The 18,637-nt window shown below is 33.9% G+C and overlaps 3 protein-coding genes across 3 annotated transcripts; 1 reads left to right on the top strand and 2 right to left on the bottom strand.

Annotated features, from left to right (window-relative positions):
- Positions 1–215: 215 nt before the first annotated feature.
- LOC131014431 (probable calcium-binding protein CML13) lies at positions 216–3,944 on the top strand. Its single transcript, XM_057942412.1, has 2 exons — positions 216–784; positions 3,681–3,944. Exon 1 carries the CDS (start codon positions 316–318, stop codon positions 757–759), a length of 444 nt encoding a protein of 147 aa, XP_057798395.1. The 5' UTR covers positions 216–315; the 3' UTR covers positions 760–784; positions 3,681–3,944.
- A 3,542-nt stretch (positions 3,945–7,486) lies between these two features.
- LOC131014430 (40S ribosomal protein S13-like) lies at positions 7,487–9,780 on the bottom strand. The gene is made up of 5 exons (XM_057942411.1): positions 9,622–9,780; positions 9,432–9,504; positions 9,193–9,331; positions 8,688–8,874; positions 7,487–7,764 (listed from the first exon to the last, which is right to left on the bottom strand). Exons 1-5 carry the CDS (start codon positions 9,642–9,644, stop codon positions 7,731–7,733), a joined length of 456 nt encoding a protein of 151 aa, XP_057798394.1. The 5' UTR covers positions 9,645–9,780; the 3' UTR covers positions 7,487–7,730.
- A 3,297-nt stretch (positions 9,781–13,077) lies between these two features.
- LOC131014429 (40S ribosomal protein S13-like) lies at positions 13,078–15,376 on the bottom strand. Its single transcript, XM_057942410.1, has 5 exons — positions 15,148–15,376; positions 14,979–15,051; positions 14,743–14,881; positions 14,252–14,438; positions 13,078–13,353 (listed from the first exon to the last, which is right to left on the bottom strand). Exons 1-5 carry the CDS (start codon positions 15,168–15,170, stop codon positions 13,320–13,322), a joined length of 456 nt encoding a protein of 151 aa, XP_057798393.1. The 5' UTR covers positions 15,171–15,376; the 3' UTR covers positions 13,078–13,319.
- Between the last annotated feature and the right edge of the window lie 3,261 nt (positions 15,377–18,637).

Raw genomic sequence — 18,637 nt, 5'->3', positions numbered from 1 at the left:
TTATATTTTTATTCAAGAAAAGTAATTATAGAATTGGATTCATTGGAATTCATTTTCATAAAATTGAAAAGGAGCGAAACAAACATATATTTTTTTTTGAATTCGGAACAAACATAATTTTAATAGCGAATTTGTGTTCCATGCACCACTTTTATTGCTAAACAACCCTTTAACTTTACCTTATTAACATTCCAACCCCTCCATTTTAAAAGTCCTTGGCAACATTCTCTGTCTAGAGCACCCAAGCACCAAAACAACCAAAAAAAAAAACCCACCCAAAAAAGCGCAGCAAAAAACCAGTCAAAACCTCAGATTATGGGGAAAGATCTGAGCGACGATCATGTTTCATCAATGAAGGAGGCTTTCACGCTGTTCGACACTGACGGCGACGGCAAGATCGCGCCTTCGGAGCTCGGAATCCTGATGCGCTCGCTCGGCGGAAACCCTACGCAGGCGCAGCTGAAGTCAATCATCGCTGAGGAGAAGCTCACCGCGCCGTTTGACTTCTCTCGATTCCTTGACCTCATGTCGAAGCATTTGAAGCCGGAGCCGTTCGATCGCCAGCTACGCGACGCTTTCAAGGTGCTCGACAAGGACGCAACTGGATGCGTCGTCGTTTCGGATCTCAGACACATTCTAACCAGCATCGGGGAGAAATTGGAGCCTGCCGAGTTCGATGAGTGGATCCGCGAGGTGGATATCGGATCCGATGGCAAGATCCGGTACGAGGACTTCATCGCGCGCATGGTAGCTAAGTGAAGAGGCGATTTTCGAGGCCACTGAGGTTTTAGTTTCACCATTTCTGTTGCTATTTGCATGGTGTTTTACTATTGTTACGCTGTTATTTATGTTATGTGGAAAATGAATCCAGGCTTTCTGGTTTGGTTATACTGGAAATTGTATTCGGTTTTGTGGGGTTTAGATGTTTCATGATTTTGAAGATCGCAGACTATCATAAGTAGTCATTAGTGAGAATCTCAAGAGTGGGCACTGAATAATCAATTCTAATCAACTATAAGCTTGGGTCTAAAGACAATACTACAGTGCTGTTGCTATCCGTTGCATATTTGAGGAAAACTTAGGTATATAATGAGAAGTAAATGGATATTAAGAGATTAGGCTATCTCATAAGCGCCAATTTTTTATTTAATCATTATTTTAGTTGCTAAATTTTAATGAACTTCTAAGATGGATATACAGACATTTGGTTGGATCTAGGAATGAGGCGTTCAAAGGAAAAACAAAATCTCTTGACCTAAGTTTCTTTGATTTTTGGTATCAGATGTGGCAGTTGAAGAAACTTTATAATGGTTTATTTTGTTTCGCAATCGTGAAGCAAGAGTAAATGTACTTGCAGAAAGGTGATTTTACTTCAAAAACAAATAAGTGAACTGCTCTGCCTCTCGTTTCCTAAATAAATCCTAGGACCATAAGAACGGGAAAAGTAGTCAAAACAAAGACACACAAAACTAACTTTTTGTGCTCTCTAACAATATGAAGTCCTCCAACTGACTCGCTCCAGAAACATAGTAATATTCACATACTTGCATCACTTGTCATGAGCATAATTTGTTCTTGATGCTTATTCAGCCAGTCATTTCCATATCCTTGATACTTCTATAAGGTGAATGTTAAGTTCTTGTATTCAATAAGCATTTAGTAGATTAATATTGTCATTTTTTAGTCTCCATGTTGTATGTATCACATTATAGTATGTAGCAGCCTTGGAGAACCATGTATTGATGTTTCTGAAGCACTTCCTCTTGTTAAGAAAGATGTTAAAAAAGATATTAATGTTGTGGGGGTGTTTATGCATAGTTCTACCTAAAGGACTGAATAAACAACAATCGTAATCTTGTTACAATACATTCATGGGGTTGAAAATGATAACACCCAAGCTATGCTACGGGAGCATTGCAAACAAGTTTTTCCAGGTATGCTATATTTCACGGACCTAGAACCTACTCTCTAGGATTTCTGTCATGTATTGTCAAACTTTGGGACTTGTTATTGTTTCTTGAAGATGTTTGCACTCATGGAGTGCCAAATGTTTATAAAAACAAATTCTGCACAGTTCCACAGGATAATGAGAATGGTGAACCATTGTTGAACTCCCATCTTAGGTTAAGAAGAAGAACATATAAAAATTAATTGGAGAAGTAGAAGAAGCTACATATAGACTATGGGGGAAGAACTAATAATTTTGCATATTGCGTATTTATTCAGTTTTGTAGGGAAGTTGTTTCGTAGATGACCGACGACAATATGAAAATTAGTGAAAAATTTGGACATTTGAGGATTTACTTTAGGCTTAAGGAAAAAAAAGAAGAAGATGAATATGTAATGGTGATCTGTGATCAGTAATCTTAAAAGCCCTCCTGGCCCTGGGAACTAAAGCATGTAGCCAGATTTAAGAAATCTGAAATATATTGTAGATTACCTAAATCCAAACCATAGAAGAAAAACTTTGGTAATACCACACGACATATCCATTTAAATTAGTATTCCAATATCCTGTTATGTCTGATTTCTTCTTATTCTACTTCCTCTTGGCTCTTTCTCTCCCATCCTTTTCATTTTCCTTGATTACCATCTTTTGTTCTGACACCTTTAGTTTTATCTAATTGAAGAGTTCTTCCATCATTCCATACCCTCATCTCCACCAGCCATAACCTCTTGCTACTCTATTTGAAACCCTGTACTCTAAAATGAAGAAATATGAAATGTGTTATCAAAACATTTAAACACCCCTCAAGAAAACTATTGCATCCTAAGAAAAAGTTCGCACTTAGAAGTGAGTGGAGTATGACATTTTTCCGCTTAGTTTCTACAGATTATTTGGCCCTGGAGATTCTCTCCCAGTGTTCACTACAACATCACAAGAAACAAGTAAAATATACAGCAAAAATAGTTATTTAGCTTAAAATGTGTTGTCCGGCTTGGATAATTAACATATGGCTTATTAAAATTTCATTAATGATGTACTCCAAAGATAAGATCTAGTTTGGCGGTACATTCATCGCACCAAAACAAGGAGTACAAGAAAGTGATAGCATGATACCAAAGATAAGATCTAGTTTGGCTGTACATTCATCCTACTTTAGGCGTTTTGAAGCACTATGTAATTTAACTGCCAATAGTATTTAATAATAGCATGACACTATTGCATTTCTCCTATTTTGATAATATATCTGTGATGTGTATTGATTTTATCTTACTGCTGTGTAAGCATTAGATATAAAAGCAAGAAAATGAAATTAGTCATTCTTCATCTGCAAAATAAAATTTTAAATGGAAACCAGTTCTACTTCTACCATTAACTAAAGAGTATTAAGTGCCAGAGAGGTTCCTGGTATGGTTGTAGAATGGTATTCCAAATGAAGATGTCAGTGGTGCATATTCCTTTAATAATACAGCCTATCCTTTCCTTAATAACATGAATTTTCTTTCTTCAGTATTAATTGCTTGTACCCTAACATAATCTTTAGCCATTATACTTGCTAGAGACAAGTGGGTCTGTATTTGTTGCGTTGTTCTCTGGTTCCGTTAATGTAAAAACAGATACTTATGTGACTGGAATTTAGCTGATGCCACTTCTCATCCTAACTATGTATGTTTTGGTTTCATATAACCGCTCCATATGGTTGTCTGAGATGTGCGCTCCACATTTTTGGTTGCAGGTGATTGACATTTTGGTTATGCTGTGCCTTCACTCGAAGCAGGAAGCTGTGTGTTTTTTTCAGCCCAGACTTGTAGTGCATCTTTATAACTTAATTATCGTGTTGCCCTAAGTTGACATAATTTGACTTTAATGTGTGTTAAACCCGTGACATAATCAGATCTTGAGCTGGTTCAATTCTAAGTTGATGTGAATCTAACCTGGCTATGACTCTGTCACTCGTCAAAATTCGTTGCATATATATGGATGGATATGAGTTCCAAAATATCCTAAATTCTCCACCTTTAATCTAAAATCATATCATGAATAAATTTTCATTTTATATGCGAATGTAATCCATATTAAAATTTGGGCAACGGAGCTGTTAAATATGGCTGAGTTGGCATCACTTTAGTCCATATTGTAGGTCCCATCTAACACAAAAACTCATGTGAAATCGGTTTCACGGTGAAACCGATTTCACAATGACACTACTTCAACATATAAATAATATTTTATTATTTTAAAGTGTTATTTGTATGTTGAAATAATGTCATTGTGAAGCCGGTTTCACATGAGACCACCTGCCCATGTGAACTTAGCAATTTTATATCTATACTTGGATCGCTTGAGGTGCTAACAGATTTAGCACATCATTTCCCTAGACTCAGATGTTAGAAGCTTACAGGGCCTCCGGATTCTTCCTCCTGCAGCCATACTGATTGATCAATCTTGACACCTAATCTTTTGATAATATATCATGTTAACTTGAGCTCTAGTCTTAATTGCATTTTACATTTTTAGCTTCTTATAAGCTGGTAGAATATTGCTCAAGTTGTGATTGCAGAAATTCTCTCAAGAATTAGGTTTGTTCTTCACTTGAACTCGAGTCTCTTCAGTGTGACGTGCTACATATGCTCTATTGCTACACTGACACGATCTTCGATATGTTGATAGCAAAACTTAATCCTAAGATATTCGGAAGGCAAATTAAAATTCACCAATGTGCTCCTGTAAAAGTAATCTATATATATATATATATAGGGTGTGGTTATAATGAGAACCACACTTATCGTGAGAACATAAGAACCATTAAAATCAATGCATCTGCTATATAAATTAATGCATTCGCTATTAAATTTAATGCATCCGAAAATAATAAAAATTTTGCTCCCTTCAGGATTCGAACCCAGGATCTGCATTCATCCACCAAGATGATGCATCCACCGTAGATCTTGATGATCGAATGGCTTAAAATGGTTCTCCGTTCTAATTTTATTTAGTGGTTTTTATTTGAACCTCTCCATATATATATATATATATATATATATATATATATATATATATATATATACAAGCTCATTAGTATAGTGGGATGAAGTATTTTCAATAGAGAAAGAAATATTAGATTACCAAAGGGCAATATTTACATAAGTATAGTGGGGATGAAGTTACTTTAATAGAGAGATGCAATTCCTTGTCCAAAAACAATGGCAATTTATAAATTTGCAACTTGAATTCTTTAATTTTCTTACAATTTGCAACATAAAACTTTCTGACCTAATTCTAGTTTTTGGATGTTATTTTCATCATACGTTGATTATTCTCGGGTTAAATTTATCGTCTAGCTCACGATTGATGGTAGGTTGGTAGTTATTCTAGTTAAGTGGCACGCTTATCACTGAGCTTAAAATCAGAGTTATCAAATGCTTGTTAGCAGATGATTAGAGCAGATGTTATCAAATGCTTGTTAGCAGACATATGATGTTCGGGGCTAAAGTAAAAAGTGATCGTCGGTGCACAAGGCACGACAAAGAATAGCTCCTGTTAATAATTTGAAGCGAAGGGATACATGAACGAATCGAAACACACCAGAAAAAGAGATTCTAAGAATATGCAGGCATAAGATTGCATATTCGATGAAAACTTGCATGATTTGATAGATGGTGCCGGTGAAAAATCCAAGATTTTCAAATTGAGGGTGCGATAAAGAATGACATGATCATAAATATAAAAAATATTCAATGATAAAAATAAACGTCCCCAAATATTGTTTAATTTTGAAGTTTATGATTAGTTTCTAACTTGAGCTTATATTTTTCTTCGAAGTTATATTTTTAATTAGAGATACAAAAATACTACATCAAATTGAGAGTGCGATAAATAATTACATGATCATAAATATAAAAAATGATTAATGATAAAAATAAATATCCCCAAATCTATATAATATATAAAAGAGGAGTTTTCTCCCTCCATTTTTTCCCACCATTTTTACTCTCTCTTCTCCCATGATTTTTTTCATTATTTTTCATCTCTTTTTTCTTTTACAATTTTAATACTTTTTTAAATAATATCAAATTTAATTTATGAAGAAATATTTAATAAGCATCTTATATTTAAGTTTGTAACAAAATATTTAATATGGTATAAAAATAAATTTAAAACAAATAAGTTCCTAAAATTTTAAAATATTCTATTTTCTTTCTCTTTGTTAAAATTTTGCAATTCTTTTATTTTTGTCTGTGTATGAAAATATTTACTATATGAAAAAATTGATGGGAGAAGAAAGAGAAAAAATGGAGGGAAAAAACACCCCTTTTATATATTATATAAATTTAAAAATAATGAATTTCTTAATTTTGTGAAAGAAATTTTGTTTATTGGTTTAATTGTAGTACTTAATGAACTTTGGGGTGTTAGTTGCTATCAATGTTATGTTAGGGGCTTAAGTATATTTGGGGTGGTAACGTTAGGGGTGTTTTTGCATATTAACTCTTTAATATAATGTGTATATATTATATCATCTTAAATTTTTTCATGTATGTTTTAATTTGTACGAAATTAAAATTAAGGGCAAATTCTGAAATAAGCTAATGTTTATGTATTTATACTACAACTTTATATAGCTAAAAAATATATCAAAATTCACTAATAATTTTTGGATTTACAATCAATTAATGCCTCAAAAAAATATGTTGTAAAATGAAAATCAGTAAAAAGTAAGTAAAAATTCTAAAAATCCTTTCAAGACCAATAGAAAATTTGAAAGAAAAATATCTAAATATTTTGGTGGAAATTTTAAATAGATAATAATAATCATTAGATAAAAAGATTTTGTCAAGTTCTTGGTCATTCATTTGATACGCCTCCAATTACAAGATGATTTCATTTTTATTTTAAGGCTACTATCTTCATTCTAAATATAATATTTTAAAATATAATTTTTTTTGTTATCACCAACATCATTTTTATTTTAAGGCTACTATCTTCATTCTAAATATAATATTTTAAAATATAATTTTTTTGTTATCACTAACTATAAAATGGTTTCATCTTCATTTTCATGCTACTATATTCACATACTATAATATTCTAAAATATAATTTTATTTTAGTATCACCGTACATCGCACGGGAGTAATACTAGTATTATTTAACTTTGAAGTTTATGATTTGTTTTTAACTTGAACTTATATTTTTCTTTGAAGTTATGTTTTAATTGGAGAAACAAAAATTTTAATTGGAGAAACAAAAATTTTACATCGTACAAATATGACATGGTAGCGAATGAAATATTTTTCTTTGAAGTTATGTTTTAATTGGAGAAACAAAAATTTTAATTGGAGAAACAAAAATTTTACATCGTACAAATATGACATGGTAGCGAATGAAATATGACATGGTAGCGAATGAGCAAGACATCCAATAGACTTTCAATAGTTGACATAGATGAGTAGATGAGTGGCGTGATATGACTATCAATTACAATTAAGGTTGGAAACTTAGTCAGAAATTCATTATATATAATTTGAATCAAACCAAATTCGACAGCTAAAGTATTTCATGAATTTGATGGCCAACAAGTCAAACAAAAAACAATACAGAAATCAAAGAGCAAAACTGTAATATCAAAAATTGTCATCAATTTTTGAACAACAATGTCAAATCAAAGAACAAAATTCTTGACAAATATGATGATACTTTGCCAAAATACATAATTTGGCCACGACTTGGCACAGACTGTGTATCTCCGGTGCTCACCTAAAAACTTCTCCAGTAAATCCCCTAGACTAAGCCACGAGAGTGCTTGCGGTTGTTGACTCGCTGCACAAAAAGGTTTATGAAAATATTGCAACAGGACTCATGGCATATGCAAGAGACAAGGATTTAACAACAAATGATAAGACGCAAGAGACAAGGACAAGAGACAAGGATTTAACAACAAATGATAAGACGCAAGAGACAAGGATTTAACAACAAATGATAAGACACAAGAACTATGCCTAGTGAACAAGCTAAATCAAGATTACTGATGGGTAAAACAGAAGATGGTAACAAAAATTGGAGAAAAGAGCGACTGAATATACAACATAAAACAAGCTAAATCAAGATTACTGATGGTAAAATAGAAGATGGTAACAAAAATTGGGGAAAAGAGCGACTGAATATACAACATAAAAGTTTGCAAAAGGTATTGACCCCAATCACACTCTACTGACATAGCAGATTAATCATGAACTTGATGAGCAAAGTTAGACAAAGGTACTGCTAAACACATTCAAACGAAAACAAATCTTTTAATCAATATCAATAAAAATTTGTCTCTCTTTAAGATGTAGAACCTAGAAAATTGTCAAAATGAAAATATGATCAAAATCTATCACCCAAAAATGAAAGCGTTAATTTATCTTTCCAACTCAATTTTATAGTGTGACAAGAAAGCTTCGACAAAATTATGGGATTGTCTAACAAATACAATAAACTTAGTTTTTGCCAAACTGCTTTGAACTTCACTCAAACAAGTAATTTCTAAGACAACATCACAAAAAATAAATGCTTAAATAAAAATAGAGTACTCATATCATGGGAGAATCATATGATATAGATTCATTTAGAGACAAATAAATGGAGTAGACAACAACCAATACTGAAAACCAATAGAGCAGCATGAAATAAACACTGGTTTACCTACACAAGTAAGCAGTTATCAAAAGAAATGCATATAAAAAATAGAGTAAGAGATATACTATTTCCAGACGGGCGGCAGCTTCTTTGTCTTCTTGTAGTAACGAGCAAGGCGGTGAATCCTGCTCTCCACCAAAATCAACCTAAACTTGGAGTCCTTATCCTTCCTGTTCCTCTCCAAATGCTTTCTGATAGCCACAGCTTTCTTTATCAAGTGGTACAAATCCTCTGGAATTTCAGGTGCAAGTCCTGTTTAAGAGTTACCAAACACCCTTTAATCACAGGACACCATTTTGCGGCCAAGTTAATTAAAATTCATAAACAAACAAAAAAATGGAAAATTACATTAAATAGTTGCTGCCGCTGTTTAACAATTATCAAACCCTCAATCATAACGGACTTCAGTTTAGAAGTAGAAAACTTAAAATGGTACACAAAATCTGAAAGTTAAATAACACAGGCGCAAGCTCTGTTATCACATTACCAAACAGAAATCAGTTCTCAATCCAGAAAAGCTTAAATTCGGGAATAAACGGAAAAGCTGAAAAAAAATACATAGAATTATACCGTGACCCTTGAGAATGCGGAGAATCTTGCTTCCGGTGACGCTCTTCACCTGTGCAATGCCGTGTGAATCACGGAGAATCACGCCGATCTGCGACGGAGTGAGACCCTTCTTTGCAAACTTACAGATATTCTCCTCAACCTTGAAAAAAACAACAAATAATTGTACAAACATCAGAAAAATTGAAAAAGGTTAGTGAATATGAAATATTTGGCGTTAGAGTGGGTGAAAAAAAAATCACATCTTCAGAGGAGATTTTGAGCCAGCTGGGCGGGGTTCTCTTGTATGGAAGGGCTGAAGCGGAAATACCCTTTCTGAAACACAACGCGAAGAATTCAAATTGATGCTCAGATAATAACAATAATAATAATAGGGAAAAGAGAAACTAAAAATAGAATGATGCTAGAGAAAGAGAAGAGAAAAATGAGCACCCGCGGCTGTGCATGCGACCCATGGCGACGGCAGCGGTGGCGGCGCAGCACTCTGTTTGCTTCTGAGGGTCGGCTGTTCCCTAAAATCAACGGCCACCAACACTAGCTCGATGAAAAGGTTGACGACTAGGGTTTTGTAATATTTGTGGGTTTAAACTGGCCCATTTTTAATAAACGTTAATGGGCCGGTCCACTGGATTTTGGGTCTGCTAATCCTCATTGTGAGTCAGGCCTCAATTCTTCTCTAGCAACGGCCCCCCATAGAGTTATATACAATTCATCGAATTAGTCCGTGTGTAAAAATGGCCAATTTACTATAATAAAAATAAAAATTATTCATTCATAGAAAAAAATATTTAAAAAATACTATTTTTTATGAAAACAATATAAATTTACCTCTAAAATAACAAATTGAAAAATGGTCGTCGTCGCGTTGCCACTCTCTCTGAATTCTTCGGAAAACCCAAATTATTGAGAAATCTGCTCCGAAGGAGTTGAAGTGTTGACAAGCAACATCCCTCCATAGCTCAGTCTTGTCTATCAACGAGCGACGATTGACGATTGCACCAAAGTGTGATCAGAAGCGGAGTGAACTCAAAAGGAAATTCATCAGGTTTTGCAGTAGTTTTATTATACTAAGGGGCAACCTTGATGAGCCCCTGAATTACACATATCAACTGTGGAACCTCGTTATGAGACATCGATATCACTATATTCTCTCTCTCTACCATCTTTTTCTCCGCTGCGCTGCCTTTTTGGTTTGGGAATCGTCGTCGCGCTGCCACCTTCGACTACGACGGATAATCTTCTCATCATCCGCAACTTATTACTTGTGATTACTAGGAATGTCAATGCAGCCCGAAACCCGTGGGCCGACCCGAATAACCCGACAAAATTAGAGGGTTAGGGTTGAAAAATTGCAACCCGAAAAAACCTCCAGCCCGATTAGCCCGCACCCGACTAACCCGGAACCCGATAGGGGTAGCCCGAAAACCCGATGGGCTGGCCCGGTGGGCTGACGGAATTGTGACTGATCGATGCATCCAGTTACAACTTCTGCTATGTTTAAATCTATGGTATTTGCTTAAATATATATATGTAGCCTCATTAAAAAAAGTGAAATTAAATAGTTAGAATATATATGTATGTGTGTATCACTGTGTGTGCAATCTCATTAAAAAAAGTGAAATTAATTACGGATTTTTTTTGTAGAAATTGATTATTAGTATCTCATTAGTTAGAAATTAATTATTAGTATCTCATTAGTTAGAAATTAATTATTAGTATCTCATTTTAAAGTTATACCAATTTTTTTTTTCTGTCAATGAGAAGTGCATGACAAATCCACTAATTATTCAGTAATAATCCAGATTGATTCTAGTGCATTGATACATGTTAAATTTTACTATCTCATTTTAATATAATTTTATTTATGTAATCTTGAATATCTTATATTTTTGCATTTCATGCTTTGCTATATAATTTATATCTTTAATATCTATGTATATTTTATACATTATACATTAGATCATTAGGAATAATAAAATACAAATGATAATTTTATTTTTACGCATTTAACCTGATTAGCCCGATGGGCTAGCCCGAAACCCGAAAGTTTAGGGTTAGGGTTGAAGATTTACAACCCGAAAAAATCTCCAACCCGATTAGCCCGCACCCGACTAACCCGGAACCCGATAGAGCTAGCCCGAAAACCCGGTGGGCTGGCCCGATTGACATCCCTAGTGATTACCCAAATTAAATTGGAAGTCGATGAGATTTCGTATTCCAATTTGATGCATGGCTATTTTTATGTACTATTATAAGAAGGGAGAAGTAGCAAAAAATAAAATTATTTTTGAAATATTGCAAACATAACATGGCATTCTTTTGGCCTTTTAGGTGTGGAAGTTATAAATATGGCCAAATCAACATTTTCGAATTGAAAATTCTAACGCGTAAGGTTTGTATTCAATGTCGTTATTAGGAAGTTTGTAACGAAAAGTAATTTAAGTCACACCAAATCTTAAAATTCATAATATCCCAAATGCATAATTGTTATAATTACATCTACGTATGAAAGTAATTCTATAATTATCATTCATATCTAAATTAAAATTATATAATTAATTAAAATTAAAACATGGTATTTGATAGAAAAGAGATAAAAAAAAATAAGTAACTTGTATTGTTTCGCAATGAGAAAATGAGAACTAAAACAAAAAATAATTCACAAGAAAAATAGGAAAAAAAAAATGAAAAGACCAAAATCGACGGTCTATACAAATAAATAATTTTTTCAATGTTATTTTTGAGTCATATCCCTAGACTCTGAGAGAGTGATTTTCTCGATGCTCTTTTTGAATTATATCCCTAGCCTCCTAAAGTGCACCGCAAAGAAATACTCCCTCCATCCTTAGTATCTCTTTGATGACACGAGTTTTAATAAAATAATTGAATATATTATGAGTGAAATAAAAATAAAGTAGTTGAATATGTTGTGAGTGAAGGAAGAGTCATACTTTATTGTGAGTGGAAAATTTAACAAAAATAGACTAAACACATTCTATGTGGACGGATGAGAAATAATAAATTGAAGTATATTTTATGAGCACAAAAAAATTACTAATTTTCTAAATGCTTTTTTCGAGTCATATCCCTAGCCTCGTAGAATGAGTCGTAAAACCATGCACATCTTTTTGTTCAATTTGAGTAATTTATTTATCCACCAAAAAGTAAATTAATAATTACTCCCTCCGTCCCGCTAAAAGCGGCCACGTTTGTTTCGGCACGAAGATTAAGAAGGAGATTGTTATATTTTAATTGAGTGTGACCCACCAAAATTAGTGAGTAATTTTTAGAAAGTGGCCTACAATTGTTGACCAAATTAGTGAGTAATTTTGGCATTTTTAGAAAGTGGCCTACAATTGTTGACCAAATTAGTGAGTAATTGTTGACTTAATTAAAGTAAACTTTTGTCATTTTTAGAAAGTAGCCACTTTTAATGGGACACCCAAAAAGGAAATGTGTCCACTTTTAGCGGGACGGATGGAGTACTCTATACATAAAGTAAAAAAAATATTTTTTGAATTATGCTAAAACATTAATTAAATAATTAAATATGTGTTTTGTGTAAAGAATAAAAAAAATTAAAAGGTAAATTTTAAATAAAATATTATAAGTTTTGCCAAAACATATGGATTAGCATTGGAGGATATAACAACCAAACATGAGTCGGTATATCTCAACTTTTATGAAAGACAACATCAATATATCTATAAGGCCTTAAATATGACACAGTAGCTAATAAATGACACTTTCAATGGATTAATAGTTGGTGCTACTGAAATCGTTTTATTAAAATGCTCGAAAACATAAGAAATGCATCAAGAAGCAACATACAAAGTTAACATAGATGATTGGCGTGACAAATAGCATGTTCATAAGCTTGGGAAAATAAGTCAAAAATGCATTATATATAAATTGAATCAAAGCAAATTCGACAGCTAAAGTTTCTTCATGAATTTCATGGCCAACAAGTCAAACAAAAAACAATACAGAAATCAAAGAGCAAAACTGTAAAACAATGTCAAATCAAAGAACAAAATTCTTGAAAGATATGATCCTTTGCCAAAATCCATAATTTGCCCACGACTTGGCATACTGTGTATCTCCGGTGCTCACCTAATAACTTCCCTGGCCTAAGCAACCAGAGTGCTTGCGGTTGTTGACTCACTGCACAAAAAGGTTTATGAAAATATTGCAACAGGATTCATGTCATATACAAGAGAATTGGATTTAACAACAAATGCTAAGACACAAGAACTATATGTAGTGAACAAGCAAAATCAAGATTACCAATGGTAAAACATAAGATGGCAACAAAAATTGGGGAAAAGAGCGACCGAAAGTTTCAACATAAAAGTTTGGAAAAGGTATTAGTCCCAATCACACTCTACTGACATAGTAGATTAATCATGAACTTGATGAGCAAAGTATTAATCATGAACTTGATGAGCAAAGTTTGCAAAAGGTATTAGTCCCAATCACAATCACATTCTACTGACATAGTAGATTAATCATGAACTTGATGAGCAAAGTTTGCCAAAGGTACTCGCCCTAAACACATTCAAGTGAATGCAGACAACACCAAATCAAATGTAAACAAATCTTTCAATAGATATCAATAAATTTGTCTCTCTTTACAGATGTAGAGCCTAGAAATTTGTCAAAATGAAAATTTGAGCTCAATCTATCACCCAAAAAAGAAAGAATCAATCTATATTTCCAACTCAATGTTATAGTGTGACAAGTAAAGCTTTCAACAAAATTATGGATTGTTTATCAAATACAACAAAATTAGTTTTTTCTACACTGCTTTGAACTTCATTCAACAAGTAATTTCTAAGATACCACTTGCACAACATCACAAAAAATAAATGCTTAAATAAAAATAGAGTACTCATATCATGGGAGAATCATATGATATAGATTCATTTAGAGACAAATAAATGGAGTAGACAACAACCAATACTGAAAACCAATAGAGCAGCATGAAATAAACACTGGTTTACCTACACAAGTAATCAGTTATCAAAAGAAATGCATATAAAAAATAGAGTAAGAGATATACTATTTCCAGACGGGCGGCAGCTTCTTTGTCTTCTTGTAGTAACGAGCAAGGCGGTGAATCCTGCTCTCCACCAAAATCAACCTAAACTTGGAGTCCTTATCCTTCCTGTTCCTCTCCAAATGCTTTCTGATAGCCACAGCTTTCTTTATCAAGTGGTACAAATCCTCTGGAATTTCAGGTGCAAGTCCTGTTTAAGAGTTACCAAAAACCCTTTAATCATGGGACACCATTTTGAGGTCAAGTTAAATAAAATTCACAAATAAACAAAAAAATGGAAAATGACATTAAATAGTTGCAGCCGCTGTTTAACAATTATCAAACCCTCAATCATAACGGACTACAGTTTAGAAGCAGAAAACTTAAAATGGTAAAGTTTAAATAACACAGGCGCAAGCTCTGTTTTCACATTACCAAACAAAAATCCTTTCTTCATCCAGAAAGCTTAAATTCGGAAAGAAACGGAAAAACTGAAAAAGTACATAGAATTATACCGTGACCCTTGAGAATGCGGAGAATCTTGCTTCCGGTGACGCTCTTCACCTGTGCAATGCCGTGTGAATCACGGAGAATCACGCCGATCTGCGACGGAGTGAGACCCTTCTTTGCAAACTTACAGATATTCTCCTCAACCTTGAAAAAACAACCAATAATTGTACAAACTTCAGAAAAAGTGAAAAAGGTTCGTGAATATGAAATATTTGGCGTTAGAGTGGGTGAAAAAAATCACATCTTCAGAGGAGATTTTGAGCCAGCTGGGCGGTGTTCTCTTGTAGGGAAGGGCTGAAGCGGAAATACCCTTTCTGAAACACAACGCGAAGAATTCAAATTGATGCTCAGAGAATAATAATAGGTAAAAGAGAAACTAAAAATAGATGAATGAAGAGAAAAATGAGGACCCGCGGCTGTGCATGCGACCCATGGCGTCGGCAGCGGTGGCGGCGCGGCTCTCTGTTTGCTTCTGAAGCTCGGGTGTTCCCCAAAAATCGACGGCCACCAACACTAGCTCGATGAAAAGGTTGACGACTAGGGTTTTGTAATATTTGTGGGTTTAAACTGGCCCATTTTTAATAAACGTTAATGGGCCGGTCCAGTGGATTTTTTGGCATCCTAATCTTATTGTGAGTCTATAAGAGATATATATAATTCATCCAATGATTATAAGCTGTTTAAGAACTTATAAGCTCTTTTAAAATATTTGGTAAAATAAGTTCTCAAAGAGCTTATAAGCTGTAAAATTAAGCTCTCTAAAAAATAAGATTCCCTACCACAACTTATTTTATCATTTTCTTATAAGAAACACTCATTTTACAAAAATAATTCAACTATGATTTTTTATTTTTGTTATATATCATTCTAATTTCATTTTTTTCGATTTTCTCTCCCTAATAAAAAATTTCTCTCTTTAACAAAAATTTCTCTTCCTAGCTTATAAGCTCAATTATCCAAACACTTTGATAACTTATAAGATCTTAAAAATTTTCATCTTATAATCTCTTAAAATATCTTATAAGCTCCAATAGCTTATAAGCTCTTTAAAATAAGCTTAGCCAAACACCCTCTTAAAGAAATTGTAGATAGTGTTAAAAATGATAGGATGAAGTATAGGTTATATGGCTTAATGTTTGGCAAGAGTTGGTAAAGATTAAAATTATTTTTGAAATCTACAATTTCGAATTGAAAATTATAACAGCATCTCCAGTGCCGAATATTAAGCATCGGATCGACGCAGTATTGGGGGCGCACCGCGGCACTGGTTGGTAAAAATTAAAATTATTTTTGAAATCTACAATTTCAAATTGAAAATTATAACAGTATCTCCAACGTCTAATATTAAGCACCGAATCGACGCGATTTTGGGGGCGCACCACGCGCCGGAAGCCACGACAGTGCGTCCCAGATGTTAAGCCAAGAACCAAAGGCGAAGAGGGGAGATGGTAGGCGCATTCGAGGGACGCGCGAAATATAAAAAAAAATTGCAAAAATTGGGGGAAGAATAAGAGAAGTGGGGGAGAAGGGAGGCGGTGGGGGAAGGAAAAAGGAGAAAAAGAAGAGAAGCGGGGGGTTGAGCCGGTTTGGGCCATGGGGTTTAGGTAGAATTTTTTTTTTTTTTTAATTCTTTTAGTTTTTTTGTCTAATTTTTAATTATTCTAATATTTTTAATTTTATATTTTATTTTAATTATTGTAATGTTAATTTTATTTTTAATGAAAAATAGAATTTTAAAATAAAATTGTAAAAATGAGATTAAATGAAAATGGAGATTTAAAAATCCCCAGTAGAATATAGAACATTTGCATTGGAGAGGGGGTGCTAAAGTGGGGATCACTTTATAGAACCCCTTGAATAGGGATGGCAATGGATCTTGGACCCGGTCCAGATCCGTGGATCCAGATCCGTTTTTACGGATCTGGATCTTATTTTTTTGGACCCGCGGATCTGGATCTCATTTTCTAAAACGGATCTGGATCTGGATCTTGAAATTTGAGATCCGGATCCGACTTAGATCCGACCCGTGGATCCGATTTTATTTAAAATATATTATTTATTTTTTATATTTATTTTATTAATAGTATTAGATATATTAAAAAAATAAATTAATAGAAAAATTAGCATAACTTTGAAAATTGAAACCACTCTCTAGTCTCGGACTCTCGGTTCCTCTCCCAATCTCCCTCACTCTGCCGCCTCAGCCACTCTCACTCACTCCCTCGCCCAACCGTCGCACGCCGCCTTACCAGTTCGCAGTCTGCCGCCTCACCAGTTCGGCCGCCAACCGCCGGCGAAGGCGGGGACAGCAGTAGACAGTTGCAGCAGACGCCGCCTTACCAGTCCGCCGCGGCGCCGCCCATTTTTCCCTTCTCAGGCCGCCTGCGTCCGGTCTCCATTTCCATCTCAGACCGCCTGCGTCCGGTCGCCGCCTGACTCCACCGCCGCCAGTCTCCATGTTAGGCCAATTTCTGATTTTGTCAAAAGTTGATTTGATTTTCTGATTTTGTCTAATTTTTGACTTTTTTTTTCTCTTTTGCAACTCTCAAAATTTATTTGGAGCTAATACTGGGACCATGTGATTTTCAAATTGGGTGTTATCTTGCTGTTATCCTGATTGAGAGAAATAGTTGATTACCTATCTGAATTTTAGTAGATTAGCTCGATTGTGTGGTTAATATTGATATATTTTGCTCATGCTTTGAAGACAATTGAAATATTTTTCATTATGAAAATTAGATGTTGTTAATTTTGTGATTTATTTTTGAATTTAATTTAAAAATAAAAGATCCATGGATCTGTACCTACGGATCCGCAGATCTGACGGATCTGGATCTGAATCCAAAATTTTCAGATCTGCGGATCTGGATCTGGTATATGAAAACGGATCTAGATCTGGTATTGACCAGATCCAGTCCAGATTCGACCCGTTGCCATCCCTACCCTTGAAGCACCTCCCATTGGAGATGCCGTAACGTGTAAGGTTTGAATTCAATGGGATATTCAATTTTATTTTTTAAAATTATGTGGAAATATATACTTTATGTCTTTATCCACTCGACTTCAATACAATGTCCTTTTGATGGTCAGAGATTTTTTTTTTTTGTTTTCATTAGACATCAAAGTGAACTTTTTATGCTTCTCAAATGAAAAATATATATTCAGATAATGATCTCAAAAATGAGCGTGAAGGAATACACATACAAAAAAAATCTCAAACATAACTTTTCGGCCTGAATTGTGGTAGTCAACTTGGCTGGGCCTTCGCGCTTAGACTCTCCCCATCAGTGACTTTCCCTCAACCCAACCTTCAATTAAAATATTTATTTTTCTCTCTTCCACATACACAATCCAATTTTTATCTTAAATCTACTCCCATTAGTGACACTCACATGACCTAAATATCTTTTTTATTTTATTTTATTCTTATTCTTATATTAGTCACAATAATTTTTAAATATATTTTAAAAATTAAAATAATAGAGAAATTAATAAAATAAATAAAATTTAAAATTTATTTGATCATACAACAAAAATTACACGAGTAAAACAAAATTAAAATACATAAAATAAATTACAAATACATATAGGAAATTAAAATTACAAGTACAATAGATGCAAATTACATATTCAACTAGTCGTGCCGAATTTTGCCCATATATGCTCAATTAAGTCCTTCTGAAGAGCTTTGTGAGCTTCGCGATTGCAAAGTCGATCCCTGTTGATCATGTAATTAAACAAACTTGAAATAAATTCCGAGAGATATTCCGAGTCGATCCAAGAAGCCATAAGCGCTACATCTTCTTTAACGCACCAAGCTACATTTTTTGCAGCTTTCTGATTTTTCTTTGGGTGTTCGACATCTTGAAATAAATTCCGAGAGATATTTCCTGAAATGGG

This window comes from Salvia miltiorrhiza, chromosome 3, assembly GCF_028751815.1.
Source record: "Salvia miltiorrhiza cultivar Shanhuang (shh) chromosome 3, IMPLAD_Smil_shh, whole genome shotgun sequence".
NCBI classification, from domain to species: Eukaryota; Viridiplantae; Streptophyta; class Magnoliopsida; order Lamiales; family Lamiaceae; genus Salvia; species Salvia miltiorrhiza.
Note: the sequence above shows the minus strand (reverse complement) of the source record. Positions and strands in the feature narration are given on the sequence as shown.

What these genes read in the sequence shown, in the direction of transcription:
- LOC131014431 (XM_057942412.1), top strand. Translation starts at nt 316, where the DNA reads ATGGGGAAAGATCTGAGCGACGATCATGTTTCATCAATGAAGGAGGCT.
- LOC131014430 (XM_057942411.1), bottom strand. Translation starts at nt 9,644, where the DNA reads ATGGGTCGCATGCACAGCCGCGG. An exon ending in CCGCATTCTCAAGGGTCACG is followed by an intron (nt 8,875 to 9,192) that starts GTATAATTCTAT and finishes ACTCTTAAACAG; the next exon opens with GACTTGCACCTGAAATTCCA. An exon ending in CTGCCGCCCGTCTGGAAATA is followed by an intron (nt 7,765 to 8,687) that starts GTATATCTCTTA and finishes CTTTTTGTGCAG; the next exon opens with CGAGTCAACAACCGCAAGCA.
- LOC131014429 (XM_057942410.1), bottom strand. Translation starts at nt 15,170, where the DNA reads ATGGGTCGCATGCACAGCCGCGG. An exon ending in CCGCATTCTCAAGGGTCACG is followed by an intron (nt 14,439 to 14,742) that starts GTATAATTCTAT and finishes ACTCTTAAACAG; the next exon opens with GACTTGCACCTGAAATTCCA. An exon ending in CTGCCGCCCGTCTGGAAATA is followed by an intron (nt 13,354 to 14,251) that starts GTATATCTCTTA and finishes CTTTTTGTGCAG; the next exon opens with TGAGTCAACAACCGCAAGCA.